At 42.9% G+C, this 11,490-nt stretch overlaps 1 protein-coding gene across 1 annotated transcript in view; it reads left to right on the top strand.

The window, feature by feature from the left end:
- Positions 1–6,676: 6,676 nt before the first annotated feature.
- The window catches only part of LOC106805423 (meteorin-like protein), a 29,474-nt gene continuing 24,660 nt past the window's right edge, over positions 6,677–11,490 (top strand). Inside the window, exons 1-2 of the mRNA XM_014806999.1 lie at positions 6,677–6,989; positions 10,443–10,831. Coding sequence (XP_014662485.1) covers positions 6,793–6,989; positions 10,443–10,831 — 586 coding nt within the window. The 5' untranslated portion in view covers positions 6,677–6,792. The remainder of the gene's footprint in view (positions 6,990–10,442; positions 10,832–11,490) is intronic.

Raw genomic sequence — 11,490 nt, 5'->3', positions numbered from 1 at the left:
GGCTGGCAAGCTAAACACGTAGTTGCGCTATATTCCAATATCGCCAAAGAACACACACATGTGATATACCAAATGAATCAGTAACGTCACCTTCTTGTAACCATCAGTGCGCTACGATGCGCTGGTACTTACGGGGTTACAGCGACTTTTGAACGAATGCAAACAACATTTATGATTTCGCCGCCATGTTTCGCTATCATTCCGACTGTGACTAAAATCCGCAATATGATCGAACAAGCGAAATTAAATGATCTGCCGGTCCTCATGTAAACCACCCAACATCCGAGCACAGTCATCTAAGTTTTACAAATGGCTAGACATTTGTGAACATTGTTTCACTTGCTTTGGTGTGTTAATTGCCGTGAGAGCCATCGTTACTATTTCTGTAGTATTTTTCTAGCGAGTCTTTTCCGTTTCGGGTTTTGCGTGCCTTGCTAAACATGGCGGGTAAAGCTGATTTGAAAGTTGATATGCTGTGGAGAATAGCAGATTATACGCTGAATTAAGAGATACCATTCTAGTTTAGAAGCAGGACAACTGTGAGTTAACGTTTATATTTTAAAGGCCTCCTTTAGTTAGAAAAATAGTTACATATATCAAATTAACTATGTTTTGTACAACTTACTAAGAAATTTACAGGTGAATGGTTTTCGGGTGTATAGAAAAAAGCATTTTTTGATGAACACAATGTTTAGAATTTGCGGGAACGCAAAAGCGCCACCTACTTTGCGCCATGACGTAAGTGTGACGTTCAGGCTAGGCACAGCTCCTCGCTTGTTTACCTGTTGCCAAGCGATGTACAATGTACAATGTGAACACCGATTCAGAGTCGTCTCTGAGACTAATATCAGTTTCTGTACGATACGGATGAGCCAGTCATCAGCATTGATAAAGATTGAAAATTTGAAGTAGACATAGACAATGAAGTTGAGACATGTGAAGATCAGTTGTATTTCAGCTGCGTAACATGTTTGACCGTTGGCAACGATTACCTAGACCCGACCAGGCTGTCCGACGGATTGGTTTATACAACGACGGATGGATATTCTATCCTCGAAATACCGTTTCTTGGAGCTACGATGACCCAGGCATAGTTTTAAGGCAACCGTGCCAAAGAAACGTGCGATGCGTTTGTTCAATGTCCTGTTGCCAATGTTTCAGGCACGTCGAACCAGCAGAATAAGACTGCTGAAATTGTGAGTTTAGCTTCAGTATTTCATTGTAGGTACTAGGTGTACATAAATCAGGGCGTTTACTGACATTATACGCTCCTGACCATAATTGAAATGTTTTTGGCTTTCGCTACAAGCTAAATAGGCCTAGCAGTTTTTCCAACAAGATAATGCAACTGTCAAGATTTCCCATTTACTACATACTGTCTAATTTTCTAAAGAGAGTGCCTCGTTACTACAGACTACAGTAGGCCTGACTAAAGAAAAGCAAGCTGACAATAGTGACTCAATAGTAAATGTTTTAGGTTACGCGAGTTGGAAATTATGACAGACTTAATACGTTAGAATTTATGCACATGATAATAGTAACAATGTTATTTTCAACGTGTAATGTTGCATTTAGTACTTTTATCGTAAGAAACAATCATGTATACCGTACGAGTATTAATAATCAATATATGTGTAGTGTTTAACCCTAGGTCAAGCTGTAACGTAAACTAAACCGCGCGTCCGACGAACAAACAGAAAGTAGACAAAAACGTATTGCGTATACACTGTGAGCAGCTTGGCATTGAGCTGAGCTAATAGCAGGATATGAATTATGGTTGGAACGATTTTTATTGTCTGAGTATTTAATGTGGTTTAATCCGGTAGTAAAGTCTACAATGCATATATGTATATATATATATATCATGCTCATGATGATTAATATGGCAGTTGGATGTTTATGCCCAATATAAGTTACAGCCGAGCGATAGCTTTGTGCTCATCACTGATGCAGGCTTTGTGTGCGCGCAACGCGGGGAGAACCTAGCCTGACGTCACAGGCCGTTTTCCACCTGGTGGCCGGTTTGCCAGAATAAATGATTTTCAACATTCATAGACCCAACATCAAGACGTGTTTTAAATAATCACAGAGGCAACCAAAAAAATATACGAATGCTTTCGTTATTTACGTGTTGATACTAGCTTCAAATAATTGTAAAAATTTGACAGTTTAGAGATATCACTAAAGAAGGCCTTTAAACAAGGCAAGTCAAAGGTGGTAATGGAATAGTTTTATTTGAGATATACAGAGTCATTCATCTAGATCTGCAGAGGCGATAGGTTTTTTGTATGGAAGGGTGTCCGGCTGGGTTCAAGGATAGAGAACATGGCGTCCCAATAAAACCAATGTAATTTACATCAATATATATATAATATTACATCCAGGGTTCTCCCACGTTGCGCAAACGGGGCGCGCGCGCCCGTTTGGAAAAAACTCCCCCCCGTTGAATCGTTGGCCCCGTTTAAATTACCTCCTGCCCCGTTGGAAAATTCCACAACAATAAGTTTGACAGCGCGCGAATCGCATCGTCAAGAAGTTACTATTCGACCAGGACAACGGCGCATGATATTTTTACAGTACCACGCATTGCACTGTAGACAATACAACAGTCAACCTGTCCCTTACAGACTTACTGTACACCGACTCGGCTATATCTTATATATACAAGAACCCAAAATACCGTCTATGGTGTGGTGCGATTTTACGCATTAATTAGTGTTACGCTAAAAACACGCCCCCTAGTTCCCCCCCCCTCCCCTTCCCCTCCCCTCCCCCCTGTTTGAATTTCATCCTGGGAGAACCCTGACATCAATATAATAGGTTAGGGTTATGGTTAGAGCGTTAGGATTAGGTTAGGTTAGGGCGTTAGAGTTAGGGTTAGAATTAGCGGTTCGTAGTTAGTTTAGGCACATTGTTTTATTGGGACCCATTTCTCTATCCCTTGGGCCCGTCAGGCTGTTATAGACAATCCGTCGCCAGTCTGGTCGGGCTAAACAATAGCCCTGGTTCTTCCCTTTAAGACCAACCCTTCGAAAACGATTTACTGAAACCCGTAACGTTTATTTGACCATGATTTTATTAACCCTGGTTGCTTTCCTTCCTATCATCTACTGTATTCTGAAGATTATCTTTCATTAGATTGTGATGTATATTTTGAGGATGGTAAGGTTTTTTAACTTATGCTTAGGAAAATATCATAATTACACAATCTAAATTAATCCAATTCCAACAATCTTGGCATATTAATAAGGAAGTGACTATTCTTACGGAAGTCCGTAAAGGAAACATCTGGTTCTATTTTTGCGTGATTCGACAATCAAACATCATCATCATCATCATTCTAGTTTAAATTATCCATGCCCCAATTAAACCTCTAACGAGGGTGTGGCCTGTCTGACTTGTCTTCCTCGAAGACGCCCTCTCCACACAGAGCGGTTATGAGGGTCTGTAGAATCCATGCCAAGCTTTGCTCGGTCATTCTTCACCACTTTATCCCATGTCTTCTTTGGTCTGCCTGCTCTCTTCTGCGCAACCACCTCAATCTAGCACGCCCGGGCGATCCAGCCTGTGCTACGCTCCACATGCCCTAGCCACCCCAACCTATTAGAACGGAGCACCACGTCCACATCCTAGATGCCCAGCTACGCGAGAAGGGAGTCAGAGCTGACTTCGTCAGCCTTGACGTTGCAGATCCAGCGAATCATGGCGCGGTCGTTTCGCCGAAGACGGTTTAAAAATTTAATTCATTTGTTCATTTCATGATTCAATTATCCATTTCATAAATCAATTCAAAATTTCAATCTTTAATTCGTCATTTGATTGTTCATTTCATCATTCAAATAATTTATTTCATTAAATTAAACATATTATTCATTTGTTCATTTCATGATTCAATTATCCATTTCAAAGTGTCATTTGAAATTTCATCTTTCGATTCTTCTTTCGATTCATCATTCAATTTTCATCACGTGATCACAAAATATAGTCTGTGCATGCGCTACAGGAAGCACGTAAAAACAGAACTGGATGTTTCCTTTACGGCCTCCCGTAAGAATAGTCGCTTCCTATTAATAAATACAAGTGGTAATGTTTTTTTTAAATTTTCATTAATTATATTTCCCAAGACTGATTTTTTTATTGGCTTTGTATCTTACATACGTCATCTATTTTTGTTTGTATAGAAATTCTCTCATGTGTAACACTTGGAGGTATAAGGTTGGCATCAAAGAAAGCTGCAAGTGCAACAAAGAATAAAGGTAGAAGAACACCTGGAAAATCTCGAGGTATAAAGCGATGGCCTGGACAACTTGTTGAACCAGGAATGGTAATCATGACACAGTATGGACTTAGGCTAATGCCAGGAATGAACGTGAGTGTAAATAGTTATATTATGTGGCATTTCGAAAAATTTTCAATATTCCAAATTAATTCTATAATATTTTCTCATTTTGTATTACAAATACATTCATGCATGCGTATAACAGCAGATTTATTTGCTATTGGTACTTGTTCATGACCTCAGCTAGCTCCAAGAAACGGTATTGCTAGGGTTAGAATTGTGTATTGACGTTAGTCACACAGCCTGGTCGGATTAGACCTCAGCTAGTGCAATAAAGTATATCATTTATAGGTTGGGATGTCCGGAAACTGTACACTGTATGCCCTGGAGAGAGGAAAAGTCACTATCACTCTGGAAAAACTCCAACTGAACCCAGAAAGTGCTATGGTAAAGAAATTCTTTGCTCATCGATTGAATGCACCAGCCATCTACAAAAAATTCATGCATGTAATTCCTGATGAAATACAACCAAAGTTCAGACTTATAGATCAAGTTTGACCGTTAGTGTAGTTTTCTTCTATAAAATAATTGTACTTTGCTTCAAATGCATTTGGTTCTATGTTGGAGAAACAACATTGCTTCAGTAATATCTATTTGTAGTATGGAATATTGAATCTGTGTTTGTCTGGTATACAGCCTATGATATGTAAGAATTCTTCTATGTTGCTACTTCTTATATAATGAAACTTGTTGTATATTGAAATAAATATATGTAAATTATATTCTAATTAGTATCGCTTTGTCTTTACACGTTGCATGTGCATATACACTGTGACACATGTAATAACCATTTGAAAGTAGGGCTAGGACTATGAGATGTAATTCTACTAGAGTAGTGGTCAGAGTTTTGGAAATTTCTCTGTGTTAGTCTTGTTAGGTTCCTCTAATTTTTGCTTTGTATCTAAATAATTGTTATCGGTTTCTGAATTGCATGGGTCACAATCACCTATATCTGGCAATAAGCACTAAAATCATTAGCATCTCTGAGCATTACACCACACAGTGGCGCCCGCAGATAGAAGCACTGGAAGCACAGTGCTTCCAGTAAATTTTTGGTTAACAAATTTTGTTCCTACATTTTGTTCCTAAATCTCTCTCGCAAGACTCACCAGATTGCATCTCCAGACGTTTACCATTCAAAGATTTTTAGGGGGGCATGCCCCCAGACCCCCCTAGCATGCAGTGCGCCTACGGCGCTTGCTTTATATTATCACTGAGGATTTTATCCTTCTGTGCTTCTACTTTCTTAAGACCTGTAGGCGCCAGTGACACCACACAAAACATGTGGAGAAAAATTTTCAGCACAAACTGCATTAAGATACACATAATATACACATGATACTATGAAATGCAATCGCAATATTCGTTAATAATTAGGTGCCAAGTTTACCGATCTTTCCTAAAACACGAGATAGCTTATAAGCGTCACATACGTCTGTGAACATGCTGAGTATCTTCTGAAGGAAATCACGTATTGTTCGAAATATTTATTTTTAAAGGAGTGTGAAGATGCAGGAAAATATTTATGTAAATAAATCTGAATTTCTTTGCTGCTCTTAAACGATTATAAGGCATCCAATCCTCCCAACATACTAATTCCCAACAACACTGAATGTATACTTTACCTTGCCGTTGGTCGGCGCTAGTGTCCTGAATAAGTAGAATCATAGATATATACAACACATGTGTTGTATATATCTATGGTAGAATACATAATATCAGGAGTGTATAATATGAGCGGCATATAAAAACAACTGTCAACTAAATGGGGCGTATTTATTTACCCTTGATTATATGCAGAGGTTTGTGGTAAACGTGCACAAATAATATTTTCTACTACAAAGTATTAATGTATAAGTTCATGATGCTAGTTGTGTCAGGGAAGAACATTGGTAGATACGTTGCTACAATAGGTAGCTCCAAGAAACGGTATTGCTAGGGTTAGAATACCATGTATACCACCTATGTATACCACCTAATGTATAGACAATCTGTCGCACAGCCTGGTCGGGCTACTACAATAGGTAGGTCAGGTAGCTTTCAAAGACTTTCTGTATACATGAGACCAATTGCGATCTCTCGCATTTGCGATCATTCGGTTGGTTTATTGCCACGAAAATAAAGCTGCGATTTGACCTTTTCTAGTCAAGGTTAGTGTCGATTGCAGCTGCTAATGGGTCACAATCTTACAACACAATCGTTAATTTTCCCGTCTAAGGATGTCACGACTGGTTTTCTTACTTCTGGTTCCACCCGAGAACACCCCACATGACTACCCGCCTTACAGACACTCCTGTGCTTATTACAATACCGACAATCCCTGCCGGGCCCCGAAAGTTAGTCGCCAGTGCGCGGTTGCCGAGTAGTTTGGCAATAGCGGGCAAACGCTGAACCGAGAACGTGGTGTTGTGTAAACGTCTTCGACGCTCAGTTACTGAGATGTAGGCAGAGGGATGCGAGTATCCTTATTTGTGGGAGATTTATGCGCAGTGATGATGAAGAGGATAATGCCATCCAGCTTCACTTGTTGGGACTTTGCCGTCAGGCGGCACCTACACATGCTGATATGCGTTCTGCTTATGCAGACCACGGCATTCGCAACGGGACATGTCGTAGAAAGTTTGACGACGGCTTGCGATTGGAGAGGAAGGTAATATATATGACTGCATCGATAGTGACATGTTGATATCTTGTTTATTTTTTGCATTTCATTAAGTTGTTATATTTCTCCTTATTGCATGATGTAAAATTGCTTTGAATACGTAGACAGTGTTTGCGCAGTGTTTATTTGCATTTTACGCGATATTTCCGCAGCGAAATAGAAGAGATAACAGAAAACATTCTGTTATCGATTTTTGGCATAGCGCACAACTTACTCCATAAAATACACTACAATATATTACAATAGATTACTATATATTACAATATACTTATATATGCATGCGTTGCGGCGAAGCATTGATATATATATATATTTTGTGTACTCACATTCATGGAGTGTCTGTTATTTAGTACAGTTGATTAACCAATTCATTATTATTGCCGTCGGTCTTATTAATGTTTATTATTGGCAGCTCTAGCAATGATTCATGAAGGCTAATAATATACGCTATATCTTGCCTGTGTACGTAAAGAAATTATGTCGTGGGTTTGTATAAATTAGCAGGCTCCATTCAATAATATTCAACCAATTACGTACATTTTGAATAGAGCCCCGTGCATGATATTCAATGCAGGTATAAGTATTTCAACTGTGACAAAAGCAACAATGCCAACGAAACAGCATTCTTTTCTCGCATTGTTACTGCGCATTTTTCCTTGTTCTTTTTTTGTTATAAAAACCAATCGCTCCCGTAAGCCGCCACTGCTAGGTGAGGTCTCTGTGTCAATGCAGAAAGGTTCGAGCATTATCCTGGGTAGAATGCTGTTTGGGGGCCTTTGCCCCGCGCTATTGTAATCCACTTACCGTGGCAACAATACGCGCTCTCTCGGGCTGTATGTACCCACCTCCGCCAGATTAAACGGTGATAACGATGTCCAAGAAAGCGTTTCGGATTGCTATAGCTGCTCGTGGGGGAGGTAATAGCCGCGTAAGGCACACCGACGATGGCTTGTTTCGCGGAGAACTAAAGCTGTCAAGCTGCATCACTTAAATCCTGTCTCTGCTGGTCAGGGAATGCTCGCGCGTTCTCTTGGGATAAAGCGGGAGCGTGATTACGCACGTGTGTTTTCGTTTCGATCAGCTGCGTACGCGCCATTTAGGAAAGTTCTTCAATTTGATCCTAAGCTGGTATATCCTACCTTTATTCCGTGTTTAGGTAAACCATAATCGAACCATTGGTAACCAGGCGATCAATACAGTCAGCCAACGTTGAAATGTGCTATCTCTCTCTCCCTTTCCTCTCTTTCTTTCTCTCTCTCCCTCTCTCTCTATCGATCTATCTAATTATCTCTCTATCTATCTATATATCTGTTTCTCCCCTCCCCTCTTCTCTCTTCTTTCTTTCTCTGCCTCTCTGCCTGCGCAGCGCGGCGTACGCAGCGCTGCGCGTGTCGTCGTGCGTGGCGTGCGTGCGTGCGTGCCCGTTGTTGGAGTTGTGCTGCGTGCGTGTGTGTGTGTGTGTTGCCTGTTGTGTGTGGTGTGTGTTGTGACTCTGTGTGCTGTTAGGTAAGTCTCCCGTGTTTAGGTAACCATAATCGAGCATTGGTAACCAGGCGATCAACACAGTCAGCCAACGTTGAAATGCGCTATCTCTCTCTCTCTTTCCTCTCTTTCCTCTCTTTCCTCTCTTTCTTTCTTTCTCCCTCTCCCTCTCTCTATCGATCTATCTAATTATCTATCTATATATCTGTTTCCCCCCCCCTTCTCTCTTTCTCTTCGCCTGCCCTCTCTGCGAGCGCCGGCGCCGCGCGCGCGTGTGTGTGGCTGTGATGCGTTTGTGTGTTCGTGCGTGTGTTTGCACGCCGCGTGCTATACCGTGTGGTCTGTGTGCGTGTGTATGATTTGTGTGGCGGCGCGCTGCGCGGTGTGTGTCTGTTTGTTGTGGTGCCGCGTGTGGTGACTGTGTGCGCGCGTGTGTGTGTGACGTGTTGTGGCGCGGGTGTGTGTGTGCTTGGTGTGTGCCCGTGTTGTTGTGTGTGCCAGCGGTGTGTGGTGCGCGCTCGTGTGTGGTGCCCCTCCTCTCTGTCTCGTGCCGGTTGGTGTGTGTGTGTGTGTGCATGTGCGCGCGCGTGTGTGTGCGCGCGCCTCGCGTCTCCCACTCACTCCCTTCAGCTTCTATACTTCTCGCATTCAGTCTAGTAATTACTATAGATATAATCAAGAGCTAATATTAGGTAAGGTAATTAAGGTATTATTAGGTCTTGATATAATTATATACTACACGATTATAATGATGTAAATAGTCAAAATAAAATCGAGTTAGTTAAAGAGATATATATATATATATATGTATATATATATATATATATAAATGTGTACGTAGTAGCCGATGGAACATGCGTGCATAATTACAATATATTCTCGATTAATGTCAGCCTTGGAGCACTGCTTCGTGAGGACGGGCGTTCCCTCCTTACGCTGCCGTTGCAAAACCCATCACGATTTTATCTTTTACTTACACGAAGATAAGCACGTGGTTTACCTATCGATCATGGCTGAGTGACAAGGAAACGGCCGAAGTGTGCTGCACGCTAGCCGTAGGTATCACACCCAGGGGTCTACCTGTCTACGCGCGTGCGCTCAGGGGTAGCGCACTCGTGATTACCAATTTCACAAGCGACTTGAAATTAGCGCAAGATATACGCACAGACATGTGGCCAGGTCTAAGATTAATGTTCCATCGCTCAGCCCATACCCGAGGGCCCTAATCCGCATAGCTGTGTAACGATAAAGGGTCCCACCCTAACAAGAGCCGGTATACGCAGCTATAGGCTAACAAGCTAGCGAAATTCGTTGAGATATCTGTCCGGACGGGCTCTAGTTATCAAGTCTAGATGGTCTGGTGCGTGTTGTATCTTGCATGCTTGTTGAGATGTTGTGGTTAGTTCATTTACGAATAATAATTATATATTACAATTACACAATCAAAGATAATTTCGCAGTTTTAAACTGCGACTGGAATTTTAATGACTATAAGCAGGGATAATGCTTTCGAACAAATGCGCGCAAAGCCAGGGATGCAGCTATCTAGTCATACACACACGCGCAGGACTCAATCAATGTGATATCTCTCTCCCATCGTACGGGCGAGGGATATTATAAGTGACCACTACACACACGCACGCACGCACGTACACACACACAAGCACGTACGCACGCGCACACACGCGCGCGCGCGACTCCCCTATACGTCTGTGCACTTCTTTCATTCCCGTCTCCTTTTTGTCCGTTTAAGTATTATTATAGTATATATTGACTCCGTCAAGCTGATGTCCGCGACGTTGCCGTCCGGGTTTATTTTCAATAGGTTCATCCAGGTTGATTTTCATTAACAGCGACTTACGCGGAGACACCGCATAGTTTTCGCAAACACTATTTTCGTGCCATCGCCATCTCCATCTTCGTCTCTAACAGCACCGTCGCCATAATTATATTTTCCAGTTCGCCCTCCACCGATCCCGACCTGCGACTCGTGAAGCCGATCGACCTTCGCTGCTCCGAAGGTTACGTGCAGTGGGTGTACCCGTACGGCGCTCTGCGCATCACGCTGCAGCAGCGCGCGGGCAGAGACTTCTACGGCTGCATACGGGCCGACTGCGACTTTCGCGGCGCGCTCGTGTACACGATGGACGGAGCGAGCCTGCGCGTGCTACTGAGTCCACGAGACGGAGAACCGCTGCAGCGAGAGCGCTGCTTTCACTCGCAGGGCGGCCGCGTCGTGCTGTTCATGGAAGCGGAGCTCGGCAATAACCTCGTGAAGAGAAACACGGCCGGCTTCCGCTACGATCTCAACATGCGGCCTCCGCGGGAGGACGACGAGAGCCTAGAAGGTGAGATTCCCGCCCTATATCACCGGCGCAGCATGTGTTGCCCTTGTACACTGCCACACACACACAGCGAGAGAGAGAGAGAGAGAGAGAGAAAGAGAGAGAGAGAGAAGGAGAGGGGAAAAAAGATAATCCGGGATGGGTAGGGGGTGAGGCAGAGTGATTGAGTGAGTGAAAGAAAGAGAGAGGCAGACAAAAAGAATGAGAGAGAGTGCGAGAGACAGAGAGAGGGGGGGAATGAGAAAGAAAGAGAGTGAGTGTAAGAGACAGGGAAATGAGAGAAAGAGTGTGAGTGTGCATGTGCGACAGAGAGAGAGAGAGAGAGAGAGAAAGAGAGAGAATGGCAGCGAGAGAAAGAGAGAGGGAGAAAGAGTGTGTGTGTGTGATATAGAAAGAGAAAGATATATATAATATCCTCTATATGTATAGCTTATTAACTGCGCAACAGGAGGTCTGTGGAGACCTTGGCATGGCCCCGTGGGGCAGGTCCGGCTACGGGACGAGACCCGCTGGGGAGCGAAGAGAGAGAGAGAGAGAGCGAGAGAGAGAGAGAGAGCGAGAGAGAGGAGGGGAGAGAGGGAGGGGGAGGGAGGGAGGGAGGAGAGAGAGAGAGAGAGAGAGAGAGAGAGAGAGAGAGAGAGAGAGAGAGAGAGAGAGAGAGA

The sequence above is a fragment of the Priapulus caudatus genome, unplaced genomic scaffold (genome assembly GCF_000485595.1).
Source record: "Priapulus caudatus unplaced genomic scaffold, Priapulus_caudatus-5.0.1 Scaffold113, whole genome shotgun sequence".
Classification (NCBI taxonomy): Eukaryota; Metazoa; Priapulida; class Priapulimorpha; order Priapulimorphida; family Priapulidae; genus Priapulus; species Priapulus caudatus.
This window is presented reverse-complemented; position numbering and strand designations above follow the sequence as displayed.